This window comes from Ictalurus furcatus, chromosome 1 (genome assembly GCF_023375685.1).
Source record: "Ictalurus furcatus strain D&B chromosome 1, Billie_1.0, whole genome shotgun sequence".
Classification (NCBI taxonomy): domain Eukaryota; kingdom Metazoa; phylum Chordata; class Actinopteri; order Siluriformes; family Ictaluridae; genus Ictalurus; species Ictalurus furcatus.
In genome coordinates, this window is record NC_071255.1 from 28,677,515 (window position 1) to 28,697,050 (window position 19,536).

The 19,536-nt window shown below is 41.6% G+C and overlaps 3 protein-coding genes across 6 annotated transcripts; 1 reads left to right on the forward strand and 2 right to left on the reverse strand.

The window, feature by feature from the left end:
• Positions 1-875: 875 nt before the first annotated feature.
• Positions 876-4,228, reverse strand: LOC128614263 (tubulin beta chain-like). 2 transcript variants are annotated; one of them, XM_053635659.1, is made up of 4 exons: positions 3,952-4,228; positions 3,469-3,577; positions 3,247-3,357; positions 876-2,067 (listed from the first exon to the last, which is right to left on the reverse strand). In XM_053635659.1, exons 1-4 carry the CDS (start codon positions 4,006-4,008, stop codon positions 1,010-1,012), a joined length of 1,335 nt encoding a protein of 444 aa, XP_053491634.1. In that variant the 5' UTR covers positions 4,009-4,228; the 3' UTR covers positions 876-1,009. The 2 variants fall into 2 exon arrangements, with proteins under 2 accessions (XP_053491634.1, XP_053491642.1); XM_053635667.1 differs by lacking the exons at positions 3,247-3,357; positions 3,469-3,577; positions 3,952-4,228 and adding an exon at positions 2,325-2,528.
• Positions 4,229-8,011: 3,783 nt separating this feature from the next.
• Positions 8,012-11,739, reverse strand: LOC128614276 (polyadenylate-binding protein 1A-like). Of its 2 annotated transcripts, none has more exons than XM_053635680.1 (11): positions 11,601-11,739; positions 11,185-11,370; positions 10,637-10,830; positions 10,392-10,507; positions 10,063-10,162; positions 9,719-9,809; positions 9,183-9,550; positions 9,030-9,117; positions 8,584-8,717; positions 8,430-8,480; positions 8,012-8,262 (listed from the first exon to the last, which is right to left on the reverse strand). In XM_053635680.1, exons 2-11 carry the CDS (start codon positions 11,363-11,365, stop codon positions 8,182-8,184), a joined length of 1,404 nt encoding a protein of 467 aa, XP_053491655.1. In that variant the 5' UTR covers positions 11,366-11,370; positions 11,601-11,739; the 3' UTR covers positions 8,012-8,181. The 2 variants fall into 2 exon arrangements, with proteins under 2 accessions (XP_053491655.1, XP_053491663.1); XM_053635688.1 differs by having other exon boundaries at positions 11,561-11,717.
• Positions 11,740-12,397: 658 nt separating this feature from the next.
• LOC128614296 (uncharacterized) lies at positions 12,398-15,345 on the forward strand. 2 transcript variants are annotated; one of them, XM_053635689.1, is made up of 5 exons: positions 12,398-13,060; positions 13,474-13,644; positions 14,088-14,246; positions 14,358-14,447; positions 14,740-15,345. In XM_053635689.1, exons 3-5 carry the CDS (start codon positions 14,118-14,120, stop codon positions 15,181-15,183), a joined length of 663 nt encoding a protein of 220 aa, XP_053491664.1. In that variant the 5' UTR covers positions 12,398-13,060; positions 13,474-13,644; positions 14,088-14,117; the 3' UTR covers positions 15,184-15,345. The 2 variants fall into 2 exon arrangements, with proteins under 2 accessions (XP_053491664.1, XP_053491665.1); XM_053635690.1 differs by lacking the exon at positions 14,740-15,345 and having other exon boundaries at positions 13,474-14,571.
• The last annotated feature ends 4,191 nt before the right edge of the window (positions 15,346-19,536 follow it).

Genomic DNA, 19,536 nt, shown 5'->3' on the forward strand with positions numbered 1-19,536 from the left:
AATACACCTAATGTGCCTACTAACTTCCTAAACAATTCTGAAATATTATTCTATAGATTACATGCCATTTTTAAATACTAGTTAGTACTGTAGTGTGTGTGTTTAGGTATAGCCAATCTGTTGTAAGACATGTGGCCCTGAAAGGCTACAGAATATTTTTGACAAGCAATTCATCGATTTGTGTTTTATTCCTATTTTTACAATTTGTAGGCTACATTTAATGGTGGTATATTCTTCCATCCAGCCTGCCATGCCCCCCCACCGGTGTTTAAACATTTCTATTATTTGAATTAATAATAATAAAAAAGTTTATCATTGTATTATCGCTGTGTATTATGTCTAACACATAGACTCATTACAATAATTATACATCCATTTTCCAAATTGTTTATCCTACACAGAGTCAGGGTAATCATTATTCATAATAAAGTGAGCATTTTCATTTAACAATTTCAAGGTCAAACTAAATAAATAAAAATTTACCTTAATTTCTCTACGCACTATGGCAGCACCTGACTTCACATTTATATTAAACTATGGGAAATAAAGATTATGTATAGCTGATGAAGCTTCTTTCTGTATTCACATAGATCCCCCCCAACCACCCCCCACTGTGTGACCAGGTTTGTTTAATTAAGCAGTACAAGAAATCACCACCCTTGATCTCATTTTGGTTTAAAGCCCAATTTCACAACAAAATTTTATTGGAATATTTTTGCTTTATGTAAAAATCATATCTGGGGTTAGAATTTAGTCGAGGCAAAAAATGTAAATATAATATTCATAATTCTGTGCAACTACATGAGAACTAAAAGGACATTGGACTCCAAATTGCTGAATGATTTAGTTAAAAATGAGCAAAGAATGAGCCAAGCTGCCCAAGTTAAACATTTATTAGAAAGTTTGAAAGTACAAAGGTGGAGTTATTAACTGAACTTTACATTGATTTCAAGGAACAGAAAGACATAGAAATTGTGAAAATATGAACATATGAAAGATTAACACATCTTTATGCCAATTCCTCTTCCTCTTCATCAAACTCGCCCTCCTCTTCAGCTGTGGCATCCTGGTACTGCTGGTACTCAGACACAAGGTCATTCATGTTGCTCTCTGCCTCAGTGAACTCCATCTCATCCATTCCTTCTCCTGTGTACCAATGCAGGAAGGCCTTTCTCCTGAACATGGCTGTGAACTGCTCCGAGATGCGCTTGAACATCTCCTGGATGGCTGTGCTGTTGCCAATGAAGGTGGCAGCCATCTTAAGCCCTCTTGGTGGGATGTCACATACAGCTGTTTTGACATTGTTGGGGATCCATTCCACAAAATAGCTGCTGTTTTTGTTTTGCACATTGAGCATCTGCTCATCCACCTCTTTCATAGACATGCGGCCCCGGAAGATAGCAGCCACAGTCAGGTAGCGGCCATGGCGTGGATCACACGCCGCCATCATATTCTTGGCATCAAACATCTGTTGTGTTAGTTCAGGCACGGTGAGCGCACGGTACTGCTGGCTCCCCCTGCTGGTGAGTGGGGCAAAACCAGGTATGAAAAAGTGCAGACGGGGGAAGGGCACCATATTGACAGCCAGTTTTCGCAGATCAGCATTGAGCTGCCCAGGAAAACGGAGGCAGGTGGTTACACCACTCATGGTGGCAGAAACAAGATGGTTGAGATCGCCATAAGTGGGAGTTGTGAGCTTTAAAGTGCGGAAACAGATGTCATAAAGTGCTTCATTGTCAATGCAGTACGTCTCATCAGTATTCTCCACCAGTTGGTGCACAGACAGAGTGGCATTGTAGGGCTCTACCACAGTGTCTGAGACTTTAGGAGATGGCACAACACTGAACGTGTTCATGATGCGGTCGGGATATTCCTCACGGATCTTGCTGATGAGCAGCGTGCCCATGCCCGACCCGGTGCCCCCACCCAAGGAGTGAGTGAGCTGGAAGCCCTGTAGGCAGTCACAGCTCTCAGCCTCCTTACGCACAACATCCAGCACCGAGTCCACCAGCTCAGCACCTTCAGTATAATGGCCTTTGGCCCAGTTGTTTCCAGCCCCACTCTGACCTGTGAAAAGCAGGACAATACGGCTAAATTACAACATAAAGGCACCACAAACATGCCATTTTAAACAATTAAAGTGATCTATATAAAAATGTGTGCTTAATACATGCATTACTATCCAAAAGAAAATATCCAGATCTTTGAATGCATTTTTGGAACTTTCTAGATACACCTCAAGAAATATATGTTGTATACATTGGTTGTGACCTACATATCTAAAATGAGAAAAATCTACTATTCAATTCTTCATTCAATGTCACCTTGCATTTCTTTCCCTCATTTCTCTAAATCTGCATTATATTGGGGTAAACTGGACCCTCTGCCTGCATTCATCCACTCATTCATCATTGTTTATGAGCATGACAAAATGTGGCCCAGACACAAGATATAATAAATAAAAAGTTGCGTTCATGTTGGGCAAAATATTACTTTAGGACAGATATTTTACATCTGTATCCAGCCATCTCCCCCCACCCCCAACTAGAAGAACATTTTATTTCAGTAGCACTTTAAAGGCCATGTAAGAAATACCTAGTTTACATTCAGGGGTTCAACCGGACAGATGAACAGTCTTACAATATTTTGAAGGATTCTGAAAAGTAAAACTTTGCTCATTTATGTATTTAATCATTTAGGAAGTCCTACATCTTACTTGCTCAAAAACTCCCTGGATATCCCCCAGATCTCTCCATAACCCCTTAAAAACAAAAACTTATGCATTCAAGGACTGCACATGTGTGACAACAGATTGTCTAAAAAGGCATTAGGTAAGTTGTTTGCACAATATTGAATTATTGTGAAGGATCTGAAGACAATATGTAAGGGAATTGTTTCAGAGTGAAACTGCACTTTTGGGTTTGGGTATGGAGATTAGCAATCAGAATTTGACTGATTTACAGAAACTGGGTATGTCTTTGCAAACCGTATTTATTATTATTTTTTTTTTATTATTATTTTTTTTTTATCATCCCACCATTTAGCCAAAATTCAGAGGCAGGAGAAAAAACCTAAACAAAAATAAATAAATAAATCACAATGTGACAAAGGAGATGAGCAAACAAGGAGATATATATATATATATATATATATATATATATATATATATATATATATATATATATATATATATATATAATTTTATTTCAATCATTAAAACTAAAATGAAATATAAATGTCACCTACCAAACACGAAGTTGTCTGGTCTGAACACTTGTCCAAAAGGACCAGATCTTACAGAGTCCATGGTCCCTGGCTCCAAGTCCACCAGTACAGCCCGGGGAACATACTTTCCACCTGTTTCACCACAGGACACACTTTCACTACGGCCAGTTAAGCATTTAAGGTGAGTAATTAAACCGTAAAATTATATGGACAAAAGGTGAAGCTATGAATAGCCGGGTTTACCAGTGGCTTCGTTGTAATACACGTTAATCCGCTCCAGCTGCAGGTCGCTGTCACCGTAGTAGGTACCGGTCGGGTCGATTCCGTGTTCATCACTGATCACCTCCCAAAACTACAACAGCATCAAATTACAAAACCAGACCGTTATTACAGTCAGTGGTTACTACAGCATGTTCGTAACGTTAGTAAACTAGCTCGAACAGCGCAGTCAAGGCATCAGCAGCAATTTCAAATAAAAACAAACAAACAAACCAAAAAAGAAGCTATTTTCGACTTTAACCCTGAAATAAATCAGCTACGTCGTAGTTAACGTTCAGTTTAACAAGAGAAAAGTAGCTTAAATAGCTAACTCATCAACAACTGCTGCTAATATTCTTGTTGCTAAGTAACCCAGACATTTCCAACGACCACTTTTTTCCCCTGAAGTTAACCAACTAATAAAACTAAACGGTAAGAATTTTAATAATATTCATGTTTTAAACTTACTTTTGCACCGATTTGATTCCCACACTGACCAGCTTGCATGTGAACGATTTCCCTCATTTTGAGAAGCGTTTACTAAACACAAACCGTGACCTCAAACACACTCGTCCTCACACTCCTAAGCGTGTTGTATCAACTGGAATAAAGTTGGCTTGATGCTGGATGTTCGATATTCGCGGTTGTGCGGAAATTAAGGGACCGTCTCTAAAGTTACATACGACATTGTTAAATACGATTCTAACTTCAATAGCATTTGAAGGGAATGACTTACAGTCATATAACCAACTGGAAAGTGTTCATCTAGGTGTCAGGTATGATGCACACCTTTTAGATTTCGGATATTTAACCCTACAATGCATGAACCAAAAAACCTTCACGAATGCATAAAGGGGGTCAAAATGACCCTTACTGGATTGAATCGTTTCCTTCAAAAAATAGATGTCCTATTAATTATATATATATATATATATATATATATATATATATATATATATATATATATATATATATATATATAAAAATATGTGTGTGTGTGTGTGTGTGTATGTATGTATGTGTATAATACATGGCAATATTTATATATGATTTAATAGTTTATTTTGTTAAATATCAAAAATCTAAATGGTGTACATCATACCTGATACCTAGATTAACACTTTCCGGTTGGTTGTGTGACTGTACATCATTCCCTTCAAATGCTATTGAAGATAGAAATGTGTATAACAATGTCGTATGTAACTTTAGAGACGGTCCCTTAATTTCCGCAGTTCTGCGAATATCGAACGTCCAACATCAAGCCAACTTTATTCCAGTTTTATTTCACGGACATTTTGGCCACAAAAAAAATGCGTTCTGTCTCTATAGAGACGGGAATTCTGACTCGTTTTTGTGAATCAGATCAGACTCGATTCAGCTCACCAATAAGAGCCGACTCTTTCGACTCCATATGACTCAATGACATTTTTCCCGATATTTGTGAAGGTTCTTCTTTGTCCAACTATGGCTGAAATTGTTTAATGAAATCTAACTCCACCCTCCAATTAACAATTTTAACAAATTCAAAATTTAGTATTTAATGCACAGTCTAAAGAGAAGTAGGCCAGGTTTTCATTTCACTGAAGGTTATATAAACTGTATATAATTGTATTTAATGCATAGTCTAAAGAGGAGTAAATCAGGTTTTCATTTCACTGAAGGTTATATACTGTATATAACTGTGTACGTGACAAATAAAAATCTTGAATCTGGTTGCACAGTGTTTATTCATTCGTTATTTAGTCAGTTAACATGTGTCCATAGGCCATTTGTGGCCCTGAGGCTGGACTTTGGAGAGGATGCCCCTGTTTTAACTGTAAACTGTAAGTTTATGCCCCCTAATTAATTAATAAATCCATCAGTCTGTTTAGAATGAATACAGTTTGACTCATTGTGTGCTTTATGTATAATATGTTTGAGTTATTTTCATGGTATGTATGACTCAGATCTGTACTTATTATCTAAATGTAATTATAAAAAACAGAAAATAGAAAATGTGTCCAAACCTCTGGAACTTTCCTTCACACTGAATACTGAAAACCTGTTTTAATTTCCCAAATAAAGTGGGATAAAGTATTATGTTGGTTTTTTAAAATTATATTTTAGTTTTTAATCAAGGAAACCTTATCATTAATGAACAACGAAAAATTATGATTAATATATTCGTACAAGGGGGGCAGGGTGGATTAGAAGCATGCTTGCCTCGCACCTCCGGGGTTGTTTTTTTATTTTATCCCACATCTGCCTTGTGTGTGCAGAGTTTGCATGTTCTCCCCGTGCTTTGGGGGTTTCTTCCCCCAGTCCAAAGACATGCGGCTGTTACGTTCTCCAATGTATTTCTGTTTGCTGTATGTGTCATTTGTGTGCCATTTGTTGGATGGGTTTCTTTTGTCTCCACCCCTTCTCTAGGCCCTGCCCACTATATGCGTCACGTTCCAGATTGCTACTGGATGATCACATCTTGTCCACGCCTGCTCCGGCCTTGTGCGATAGGATTGGTTGGCTGCACGTTTCCGGAAGTGTACTTAAGCCTCGTCAGTCTCCATCCCGGGGCAGGTCATTGCCATTGCTTCGTGTGTTGATTTCGCCTGTGTATGACCTTATGCCTGTCTTTGACCTTGTTTATGCTCTGCCCCGTTACGAATCGAGTGGTACACTTGTGTATATATGTACATAATATTTTGTTAACTAACACCACAATAGTCACCTTTGTAAATAGTGCACTGTTAATAGTGGTTAGTAGGAAGTCGGCGCCATTTATGTTGATTCTTCTTTTCTCCTGGTTTTGGGTTAGCTAGGGAGTGAGGGAAGAAAGTGTATTTTTGTTTTCTTTAGATTAGTTAGTTTTCTTTGTGTACAGTTAGAGGGTATTTTTGTTTATTATTTTGGCCTGGTCGGCTTCTGAAGTGAATCCACTATATATAATATAAAAGGTGAGAATAAAACAAAGCAAACGCAATCCTGGTCTCGCCAACCCTTTTTTCTTTATTTTATTGTATGTTGTATATTGTATCTAGACCGGGTCGTAACACGGTGTTGGCTGATTGTCCATAGTATGTGTGTGTGTGTGTGGTCAGAATTATGGAACCCAAAAAGCAGAAAATCTCTCTAGTCTCTCCTCTCGCTCTCTCTGTACACAGAGAACACATGGTTTGTGCTTGGTGCAAAACTTCCAACTGTCTCAGGAAAATATATATTATTGTATTATAGTGTACTGGTGGCAGAGATGAAATGGGGGGTTGAAATGTGGATGGTGTGGGTGGTGCAGCTGAAGAGCAGGATGTGTGTCCTGAGTGTCACAGATCATGTTCATTATGTTCCTTTTCAGTCTTATGAGGTATGAAGGGTCTTGAATTTGCCTCAGATCCGATGCAACCTGGTTCCCAAATGTTGCGAAGGCATCTGGAGTTGGGTCAGCATCCACTTTTGCGGCCATCTGTTTTAAGAATTGTATCTTCTGCTGCTCGATGTCAGTTTCTGGCCTCTCCCTGCGTTTAACTCGCCTGGTGCTCAGTTGAGGAAGGGCCTTCTTCTGATGGGTCAAGGGGGGAGGCAGTACATGACGAGCTAGCTAGCAGCTGATGGTGTGTCGGGTCTGTGAAGTGATTGTGATGAAAGATCCTGGTCCTCTGTGTCATTCCTTGCCTTACCTTGCCTTGGAGAATTGCCTTTTCTTAGCATGTTCAATGCTTTTTTTTTACCTGGGTCAGTTCACTTTATTACACATAACTTTATTACACATAATGGGTTGTTGGCTGAGAGGGCAAAGTGATTAACATTAATATCAGTTCATTTCTGAGTATCTCAGTCACTCAAAAAAAAAAAAAAGTTGCGGTATGTTTGTGAATGGGCGTTTGATTTAAACTCGAGAGAAACTGAGGAGATTGTTAAAATTGAGCCTCCCCACCAAACACAACCCGGTGATTGGGCTTTTTGCTTCATCCTCTGTTAATGCAGATGAGCTGGTTAAGTCTTGCAGCGCGCAGTCAAATACGATATCAGAAACCACTGGATGTGGTGTGAGTAAATTATTACCTCATCCAGATGCAATTGAATAATTCCAGAGGCTAAGTCATTGACTTGCTTGTGAAGTAGAGGTTGCTTAGAACCAGTAATTTGGAACAATTAAGCATTTTTTCCCCTGCTTGTTTCTACTGAAAATAATGGTGCAGATAAAATTCAATTAGTAATTGACTGTTTAGCAAATAAAACCATTTTCTTGCTTTGTACATGACTGTACATAAAAAAATGCATCTTAAAAACCTGATATACCACATCTTTTAGTTCAATAGTTTTTAATAGTTTTAAGCACTTTAAAAACTATATTTCTGGTAGTTTTTAACCAGTCTTTCATAGTATATATGCAAGGTATATGTAGTTTACGAAGACTATTCACTAGACCTATTCTATATGTGGCATTCCCAAGTAAATCCAACTACGCCACCCTGGGGGAAAACCAGGGAAATACTCCCAAATAAAGGCACACAGATAAGTTATATAAATAAAGAACATGAGAACGAGACATGAGTATGAATATAAAAATTACATTTTATTATGACACTTAAGCATCATTAAAACTTAACATAAATATAAAATCACTCTCCCATGAAGCACAATAAGGATTTTAAAACTAAGCACTTCTCCAGGCCCAGGCTTGGCAGGCCACTTTATAATATGTACAATATTGGTTGCAGTGTTTTATTGTATTGTATTGTATTTATTCTTTCTCTTCTTGTTCTTCTTCTTATTGTTGTTGTTAAATAACATCTTCAGGGTTTCCTGAAATAGAAATGCAGAGTGGTTTTTGTGTGTGTGTGACTGCTTTGTTAGTGGAACTTTTTAATCCCTGTGTAAACTGTGTTGTGGCGATAAATCTAAATATGAAATATTGTTGTGTCACATAACCGATTATCAGCACATGTCCAGTTTTCATTAAAAATCCTCACCGGCTTGTATCCAGCTTCCCTTGCCTTCAGGAGTGCATCCATTTCATCCACCTGCACCCAAACATTTTAATATCAACAGCTGTAAGAATCAGATATGAAACACTTGGTATATTGAAAAAATTATGTGTGTGCGTGTTTGTGTGTGTGTGCTCACCTTGGTACGCAGGAGCTCAGGGTATTCAATCATGTCTATGATCTCAAAATTGTTCGCATCCTCCAAAAGCATCCAGGTGATCTTGTTAGCCTGAGTCGGGTGGATTTCCTCGACCAGAGGTAACAGGTGATCATCTGTAGAAAGAGAGAGAGAGAGAGAGTGAGGTGTGTTAGAGAGGAAGAGTGAATGGTGCCAGCCATCCAAATCATATAAAATGAGTGGGGCTCAGAGGCCAGACTCTTCATATACACTGTTATTGTGTAACAAAGGCAAGAGGAGTCGAAAGCCGGAGCTTGTAGAAGTTTTAGCTCTACACAAGGAAACACGTTCCAAACCGTAATGGGGAAGTAAAATAAAGTGTATTAAATCACTGAGTTGCAGAGCAGGAGTGTATATGAGCCATATTTATGTGTGTGTTTGTCTGTGTATATGAGTGTGAGACTCACGCGCCATCTGGATCTGGTCGTCTAAACGAGATGACTTCAACATGTAGATAGTCAGACGCTTCCCAGCTGGTGGATATGTGGGTACATCCTGCAAACATAATAATAATAATAATAATCAAAATTATAATTACACAATTAGAGCTTTGTTCTTACCGTTGTGTGCTTGTCCTGCTGCACTTCACTGATGGATGTAGAAGTCATTTTAGCTGCATCTGGAGCTTGAGGTGGAGCTGGAACCTCATCTGCAGCTGAATTTAGACCTGAGACACTATCTACAGGTGGAACTGTCTCTACAACGGGGACACTTAGAAGAGTGTCTACAGGTGGGACACTATCTACAGATTGAACTGTTCCTACAGCTGACACTGTGTCTGTCACTGGAACAGTACCATCAGGTGTTGGTGTAATGATGGTTGTACACTCTTCATTCAAACGTGGTGCCTGACTAGTTGATGTGATGGTGCCACCGGTCTGGTGATGCACCGGTACAGGTTGAACCACATCGGGTATATTCTGGACATCTGCATACAGAAAAAAGCACCAAACAAAGACATATAGTTACAGGCTTCATCCTAAACCACATCCTGCTATGCTAGTACTATTCAGCCACTATGCAGCCGTAGAGAGACTGGAACACACACTGTATAACAAATGTAACACTGATATACAATCAGACAGCTGTGACTCACATTGTGACTGGATGGTCTCGGCAGCCCAGAGCAGATCCGGGCTGGGCTCAAATTTCTGGCTGGGGCTGAAAGAGACAGCCAGGTTCTGAGCCTGTAAGACAGATACACACAGCCATTAACACACTTTATTTAATCTTTTATTCAATCTTCTCTCAGATCATCATCACAGCTAGCAGATAGCCATATCCAGTTAGTAGTAACCTCTTGAGGTAACTTGGGGTAGTTAGAAGGAGGTTCTCATTATTTTGCAGGCAGTGACCCCTTTAACTGCAATATCTAAATGCAATATTGAATCATTTAAATGTGTACACCACGGGTTGGTAGATGTTCTATATGTTATTAACCTGCATGCTCGCCATCCTCTGCCTGTTCTGATGGGTAGGGTAAGCCTGACGTTCTGCCTGAGCCTCGTGCTCCTCACGGGACTTATAGCGTTCAATGAAGCTGTAACACAACAGAAGCGCTGCTCTTAGTCTTAATGCCTATGCCACCAAACTACAAGCTGATGTTGGCTGAAATACCCTTATGTGACCAAACAGAACCTTTATATCAACAATATAAGGATTTCAATAAAAATCAAATGGAATTAGTTAAACACAAAAGAGCAAAAGTAAAAAGAACCCCGACATTAGAACCCAGGCTGCTAAAATGTAGTAATTTACACATGGCTTACACTTTACGGTTGTTCAACACTTTGCCGTCGAGCCTGTTCATGGCAAAATCCGCTGCCTCTGCAGACTCAAAATGGACGTAGCCGTACCCTTCCGACCCCTTCTCATCACCTACAACCTTCAGGAGAGACACGTCATGTCAACACACAATTTACATTAAACAGAACTAATACAGGACTTTAGTATAAAATGCATGCTAATCACGCTCTACAGATGCCATTCAGATCCAAACAGTTCAAAGCCCGACCTTGCAAGACAGGACCTTCCCAAAGGCCGAGAAGGTGTGAAAAAGGGCCAAGGTGTCAGTCGACTTGTCCAGGTTCTTGATGAACAGGTTTCCAACGGTGGAGTTCCTCAGGGATGAATCCCTCTGAGACCACTGGACGCGCATAGGCCGTCCCACAAGGAGCTCCAAATGAAACATTTCCATTGCTCGCTCAGCTGAGGGTACAAAATGAATTACAGCTCATTCATTTCAATTAAAAAGGCTAGGTAACGTCATATTCGGAATTATTGGCAACTTTGGTAAAGATGGGTAAGAAAGGTTATGAAAAATGCTTTGGTTGATTAACTTAATCACACTTTTAACTGAAGTATTTATTTTAATAACTTGTAAAAATTAATAACATTTTCAACAAAACCTAATGTCATTATAAGGCACATAACTTAAAACAGTAAACAGTAAAATAATGTTGAATTAGACATGTAGACTTTAGTAGGCTATGAACTGGTATAAAATGCAGAAACAGTGTATGGAACAGCGTTCTTCAGTGTTCTGTGTGGTTTGTGTATTACCGTCGGCCCGCTGCTCAAAGTTGACAAAAGCGTAGCCGAGTGAGGAGCGGGTCTTCCAGTCCCTGCAGAGCCGGATGGAGTGAATGCGGCCTGCAAGGCTGAACATCCTCGCAAGTATGGCTTCCGTCACCTCGGGGTGCAGATCACCCACATACAGTGAGGCCATCATTTCATGGTTCATTCTACCTAAAAATTAAATAATCAATCAAACTCTCAGTGATGGAGGACTAAAGGACTAAAGGTTCTTACAGTTCTCAGTACAATAATAAAATTTCAGAAAAACAAATAAAAACAGTCTAAAAAGTGTTCAGAATACCAATTACTATTCAACTACAAGAAAAAAGATTAACTGATAAATTACTACAAGGCTACTTACTACAGATGGTAATGTCCAGGAGTACAAGAGAAATACTGACCCCTGCTAAGTGCTGTTAACTGCTGCTAGTCACTGTGTTGGTTATCGAAGGTCTGAATAGATTTCTCTTGTGCAGGAACAGATCTTGGGTCGGACTTGGATGCAGTTCCGTTCACTGTTTCGAATTCTGTATTCTGTAACCATGGTACTGGTGAACCTGATCAGCTGAGTCTCAGGGAACATAGTAAATTAAGTTCAAACTCACTCAAACATTAGTTTAAATTAAAAAATAGCTTTAGATTTCTTTATAGAAAATCTGCATTGAATCCTGTCGGTACACAAAACAGGCCAAGCTGCAATTAATCCCAATTAAAATTCTTTCAGTGACTTGTACATTCTGGGGATATAAAGTGTTTAGATAGATTTAATAATACATTTTATTTTTAAAAAGCACCTTTCACAACACCCAAGGTCACTTCACAAATACAACATGCAAATACAATTCACACACACACCTGTAGTTCTCCAAGAGGTTAGTGAAGTAAGTGAGAGCGTGATTATGTAGGGCCTTAAACGTGAGAAGCAGAATTTTGAATTGAATATAATGAAATATAAAGTGTTTCAAATGAATATTTTCCTGTATTTATTCATTCTGACTGTTACGAAACAAGACTCAAACAGGAAGTAAGCACAGGAGTAAAGTCTTTATTTACCACTATGAGTCAAGGTACAAACTAGAGCTGACACAAGAAACATGAACTTAAACAGGGCATGGAAACACTACCACTTTTAACTAACTTAAACTTCTATCATTTACCTAGAAATGAGGCATGAAACCCAAAACTTAGAACAAGACTATGACATGAAACTCTCGTTTAACTAGGACATGGAACTCTCATTTAACTGGGTCATGGAACTCTCGTTTAACTGGTACATGGAACTCTCTTTTAACTGGGACATGGAACTCTCGTTTAACTGGGACATGGAACTCTCTTTTAACTGGGACATGGAACTCTCTTTTAACTGGGACATGGAACTCCCGTTTAACTGGGACATGGAACTCTCGTTTAACTGGGACATGGAACTCCCGTTTAACTGGTACATGGAACTCCCGTTTAACTGGTACATGGAACTCTCTTTTAACTGGGACATGGAACTCTCGTTTAACTGGGACATGGAACTCTCGTTTAACTGGGACATGGAACTCCTGTTTAACTGGGACATGGAACTCCTGTTTAACTGGGACATGGAACTCCTGTTTAACTGGGACATGGAACTCCCGTTTAACTGGGACATGGAACTCCCGTTTAACTGGGACATGGAACTCTCGTTTAACTGGGACATGGAACTCTCGTTTAACTAGGACATGACAGCTGACAGCTGGCAACACTTCACAGAACAGGAACCAAAACAAGTGCGCATGTCCACTGTAAACAAAGTCTTAACGTCCATGTGCACTTCAAGCACGTGCACGTGCTCTCCAGCTGATCGTGCACATCGTCGCCGCAGCAATGTCTGCCGGTGAGATCATGACACTGACCTTTTGAATTTGAATTTAGTATTTAATGCATAGTCTAAAGAGGAGTAAACCAGGTTTTCATTTCACTGAAGGTTATATACTGTATATAATTGCGTACATGACAGATAACAATCTTGAATCTGGTTGCATAGTGTTTATTCATTCGTTATTTAGTTAGTTAACATCTGTCCATGCACTGTAAAAAACTATTTTGAATTTTATTTGTTCCCAAGCAAATTTTTAAGTTGATACAACAAATTTTTTTTTTTTTAGTTTTTCAGTCAACTTAACATTAAGTTTTCACTGTCAAAACTAGTTTGTAAGTTGAATTAACGACAGTACCTGTCACCTCAACTTAAAAGCATATGTTGAATCAATACAATAATTATGTCACATTCTGAACATTCATCACGAGATCTGACGTGAAGCGCGCGAAGCAGACAGAAGATGATAGATGTTGTAGGGCAAGTGGGGAGGACTGGGGGAGGAAACCGGAGTACCCGGAAGAAACCCCCGCAGCACAGGGAGAACATGCAAACTCTGCACACACAGGGCCACGGCGGGAATCGAACCCCCGACCCTGGAGGTGTGAGGCGAACTATATCTCTATATACACATATATATATTTCTGATTATATTTTCTATATTTCTTTGCTTACAATATCAATATGTATATGATCTGCTGGCCATGAAATATATCAAGAGATTTGGTGAGAAACTATTACTTTGGTCCTGATTTGCTTGTGTACACTGTTTATTACATTTTGAATGACTTTTTTTTTCTTTTCTTCATAGTATTTTTTGTCATATCCAATATGAAAAAATGATTAAACTTGCATTTTTTGTTCTTTTACCTAAAATAAAGTGTAACTTTATGGACTTGGCTACATTGCACAGCATTGCTGTAATACTTTAGAATAGAACCTGATGACAATTGACCTGCACTGTGAAAATTCAAATGACTTTTTTTGCAGTGTTGTTTAACATGTTTCTGTGTTATGTTTGTTTGATGTTCTGTAATGACTGAAGATCAGCGCAGAATTCACCAGACTCGTGCCGATGGACCTGAGCAAGTCCTTTTATGAAGGTCTTGACAAACATGTCTCAAAGCTGCTGTATTTGTACCGCTCAAGGTGCTATGCAGACATCGCAGAAATGAGTGCCATACTGGAGAGCCTGGATAAAAATGTGAGTAGATTTATTTCAAGTGTACTTGTTTTGTAAATACTGTGGTCATTTCCTTTCTTGCTATTTCTCTTGTCCTGTTTAATTTGAATATAAAACATTTGTACTTTTGAGGCATCAAATCACAGGAAGAGGGTTGCAGCACTGCTGGGGCTGCCATTGTACATGCGGGAGAATCCATCTCAGTTCTTAAAGATCTGTGAGGTAAGTGTCTGTGAGGAAAGTAAGAAGGGATGTTGGAAGATATTCAGATAATGGAAGTCCATGTATTGATATTTCCAACTATTTTGATGGAGTTTACCTTGTTTTATTTTCATGAAAGATGATAAATTTCAGGAAGTTGTACTGTATTTTTTACCACCTTCTAATATTAATTCATTTTGTGCGATAATTGTAAAGTTAAGATCGGTTCACTCATGCTGTTTTTAAGTCGTTGAGCTTGTGAGGTTGAATGTGTGAAAGCACATTTTAAAGTTTGTCTTTGTTTTTAATACAGCACACAGATTCTGAAGAAGAGTTAATCAAGGGCATGACTGTTGGAATCATTACAGTTGTGGGTGATGTGATGGACCCTATTCCATGTGACTGCAGTGATGTAGCCCTTGTAATCAAAGAAGATGTCATTCTTGGTGATGTACCAAATACATTTGTCAATGTAATGGGATTGCTTTATGCACTTAACATAATCTACCCCAAAAACTTCAAATACACCTTTGAGGTCATTCAGAGGCTGTTCATGAACATTGGAACTGATGCCTGCAGTGCACAAGTACATTCACTTAAAAATAAACTGCTGAAGTGGAGATGGGTGTTATGCATTTCTTGTAAGAGAGATTTCATGTGTTGTGTTATGTGTATGTTACAGTTTCTATGCCTCAACAGCATGACTTCAATTTTGTTTTATATTTTCACCTATAAACACTGGGCAATTGAAATGTAATTTTGTTAAGCAAAAACGTCTGGGTTACGCATGTAACCCTCTTCCCTGAGAAGGGAACGAGATGTTGCGTTTAGCATAACAGTATGGCGTGTGACCGGTATCTGAAGCTTGTGTAAAATCATGCCTCTACTTATAGGCCTGTCATGATCAGGTGATGTGGCAATTAAGCGCGTTGCATGATATATATATATATTATATATATATAATATATATATGGCACCTGTGAACCATGCCGCCAGCCTCTATTATCTGAAGCAAAGATGCAATTCACAGGCCTGCCCTGGTATGACAAAGCTACGCAACGTCTCGTTCCTTCTCAGGGAACAGGGTTACATCCGTAACCCAGACATTCCCCTTCAAAGGGAACTTCGACGTTTAGCATAACAGTACAGGAATGAGAATACCAACTTCGTCATACCGAGGGTACAGCCTGTTCAAAAAGACCCAAGCCCGAGGGTCACTGCAAGACACTCGAGCCCGGGGTGGAATGAATATCCAGGCTGTAATAACGAATGAATGTGTGTGGCGTAGACCACCCTGCAGCAGCACACACATCCTGTAAGGATACCCCTTTGGACAAAGCCTTCAAGGAGGCGACCGCCCTAGTGGAATGAGCCCTTATGCTCAGAGGCGTAGCGAGACCGTGCGCCTCGTAAGCAATAGAGATTGCTTCCACTATCCAATTAGAGATGTGCTGCTTTGACACAGCATCACCTCTACTGTCGCCGCCAAAGCAGACCAGCAGCTGCTCCGACTTACGCCACTAGCCGGAGCTGTGGAAGTAAGTACAGAGAGCCCCTTACTGGACACTGCAGGTGCATCCTCTCTTGTTCCGGTGTGAGGAACGGAGGAGGGCAGAAGGCCTGCAACACCACAGGGTGGGCAGCCGATGAAGGCACCTTAGGAATATAATCCGGCATAGGATACAGGAAGGCCTTAGCTAATCCAGGGGCAAAGTCAAGGCAGGAAGGGGCAACAGAGAAAGCTTGTAGATCTCCCACTCGCTTGAGAGATGTCAGGGCCAACAGAAGAGCTACCTTTAGAGTCAGAAGCTTCTCAGAGGCTGACTCTAGGGGCTCAAATGGGGCCCCTGATAGACCTTCCAAGACCACAGAAAGGTCCCAGGAAGGTATGCACGGCCTGCAGATGGGCCTCAGCCACCTGACACCACGCATGATCCTCGAAGTTAGAGGATGTTGCCCCACAGAGGCTCCATCAACAGGGTCTTGCTGGTCAAAATGGCAGCCACGTAAACCCTGATTGTAGAAGGAGTCAACCCTGCTGAGAAACGTTCTTGTAAGAACTCCAGGACTGTAGGTATTGCGCAGTTCACTGGATCTAGCTGACATTCCTCACACCACAAGACAAAAAGCCACCACTTGAGCACATACAATTTCCTTATGGATGGTGCTCTAGCGTTTAACATCTATGAGCTGGTGCCCCTCAGGGGCCAGACCCACAGTTTCCATGGTTCTGGCCAAGGGTGATAAATCAGCCCTCCGGCTTGAGAGAGTAGATCCCTGCAGATGGGAATCTCCAAAGGAGTATCGTCGACCAGGGAAATTATCACTGAGAACCATATTCGAGCTGGCCAATAAGGTGCTACTAGCAGCAGACGTAGACGGTCTTGGCGAACTCTCGCTAGAACTTGTGGTAGCAGAGCAATTGGAGGAAAAGCATATGGACGTGACCTCGGCCATGTGTGCACCATGGCGTCCAGCCCCAATGGTGTGGGAGGAGTGAGGGCGAACCACAGTGGGCAGTGTGTTGTCTCAACGGAGGCGAACACATCCACTTCCGCTTGTCTGAACTTCTGCCATATGGACTCCACCCCTTGTGAATGGAGCCTCCAACCCCAGGGCCTCAGCCCCTGCCTCGACAGGATGTCTGCCCCCACATTCCGGCTGCCCGGAATGTACATTGCACTCACTGGCAAGAACTTTCCCTCTGCCCAGAGAAGGATTAGTTGCGCCTGCCTGAATAGGGGGTGTGAACGTAACCCTCTCTGGTGGTTGATATATGAGGCCACCACTGTGTTGTTTGACACAACTAACACATGGTGACCTATCGAAAGTGAGGAAGAAAGAATTTCAGTGCTAGGAATACGACCTGCATCTCTAGGCGATTTATATGCCACTCCAGATGAGGGCCGCTCCAAAGACCATGTGCTGGACAGCCATCTAAGACTGCACCCCAGCCCGTGAGGGAGGCATCTGTCATTATTGTCTTGCGATAAGGAGACACACCTAGAGTGTGACCCGAGGCTAGAAACTGCAGACACCTCCAAATACTCAGAGCACGTAGGCATCGCTGCGTGACACTGATTACTCTCAGAGGTTTCATCCTCGGATGAAACCCCCAACTTTTCAGCCACCACTGAAATGGTCTCATGTGCAATAGGCCCAACGGTCTCTCGTAGAGACTGGAGGGAATGCCCAGACCCAGCTTTATCTTGCTCAAAGTTGATAGTATGCGTGTTGGGGATAGAAATGCCCTCATCGTAGTAGAATCCCATATAACCCCTAGAAAAGTTGTCCTCTGCACTGCAGAAAGCATACTTTTCTTGAGGTTCAACCTGAGCCCCAAGCTCCTCATGTGGGTGAGAACAACATCTCAATGTTGAAGCGCCAGTTCACTGAATCATGCTAGAATTAACCAGTCATCCAGGTAGTTTAGTACACGGATGCCCTGGAGTTGCAAGGAAGCCAGAGCAGCATCCATTCACTTTGGGAAGGTGCGAGGGGATAAAGCTAGCCCGAAGGGAAGAACCCGAAATTGGTATGCGTTGTCTCCAAATGCAAACCTCAGGAACTTCCTGTGACTGGGTGATATTCCTACTGTATGTGGAAATATGCATCTTTCAGATCTATCATCACAAACCAGTCCTCGAACTGAATCTGTGGCACGATAAGTTTGAGCGTCAGCATCTTGAACCTGTATGTCTGAAGAGTATGGTTCAGATGACGCAGATCTAAAATTGGCTGCATATTCCCATCTTTTTTGTGGACCAGGAAATAACGGCTGTAAAAACCTCCATCCCTTAGGGAATGGGGTACATGTTCTATGGCCCCTTTGTCCAAAAGGGAACTTACTTCCTGCGCTAACAATGGGCTCTGCTCTGTGCTGACAACTGTGATGAGCACACCTCTGAAACGGGGGGGGGGGGGGGGGGGGGGGGGGTGTTGAGCTCTGAACTGGACCCGGTAACCCTTTTCTATGGTAGACAGAACCCATGGAGACACATCTGGCAGTAGTTTCCATGCTGCCAGATGGTCTTTCAGTGATGTTAGCTTTTCCACATTCTGTTGGAGGGAAAGCATCAGATTTCCGTTGCCCTGTGACAGCTTGCTGAGCAGAGAAGGCTGAAAACGTGGGATGGTCTTGGCTAGGGCAGGCCCTACAGTAGCACTGGGGGCTATCTGCCCTAACAACCTCATGTCCCCTGATACGTCCCTCCGGGGCCCATCAGGACCGTTCCTTCTTTGCCTGCTTTGGTTTTATGATCATTCTTAGATCAGGCCTGTTAGCAGGCTGCGGCTGTGGCAGCCCGCCTCCCCCCACAGAGAGCCAGGGGGACTGGCTCACCTTCTGTGCCTCCCTCGCACCAGCGCTGGCCCGGGCTCCACTCATGGATGCCCGGGCGAACTCGAAACGACAGGGAAGGAACTGACTGAATGCTGCCGTTTGCTGTTTTGCCTCGCGAAACCTGTTGGCGATGGCATTAACCACGCTGCCAATTAGGCCAGAAGGTTTAGCAGGGGTGTCCAGCAAGGAGACCCTATCTTTGTCCCCATCCCTGAGAGGTTGAGCCATAGGTGCCTCTCTGCCACAACCAAGCTACCCATTGAACAGACGATATGACGGGCCGTTTGTTTGGTCACCCGGAGAGAGAAATCTGTGGCGCGACGCAGCTCTGCCACTGCCTCGGGCCCAATTCCCTCTCCAATATTGAGCTCACTCAGCAGGTCTGCTTGGTAGGCCTGCAACACTACCATTGTATGCAGTGACCCACAAGCAAGACCCGCTGCCACATAGGCTTTGCCCACCAACACCAAGGTGGCCTTACATGGCTTGGAAGGTAAAGTTGGCCTCCATAAATTATCTGCCGTTGATGGAGAGAGGTGGCTCGCAAGTGCCTCCTCCACCTTCGGCATCGCTAAATAGCCGTTCTGCTCACTCGCCATGACGGCTGAGTAATCAGAGGTTGCGGGGTTATAAACACGGCTATTGTATGGTTTTCTCCAGAAGTGTGATATCTTATCATGAACTTCTGGAAAAAAGGGGAGTTTTCTGCGGTGTGAGGGAGATTTATATTTATTTTCACTGGAGAGATATTCAACTTTTCAACTGCCC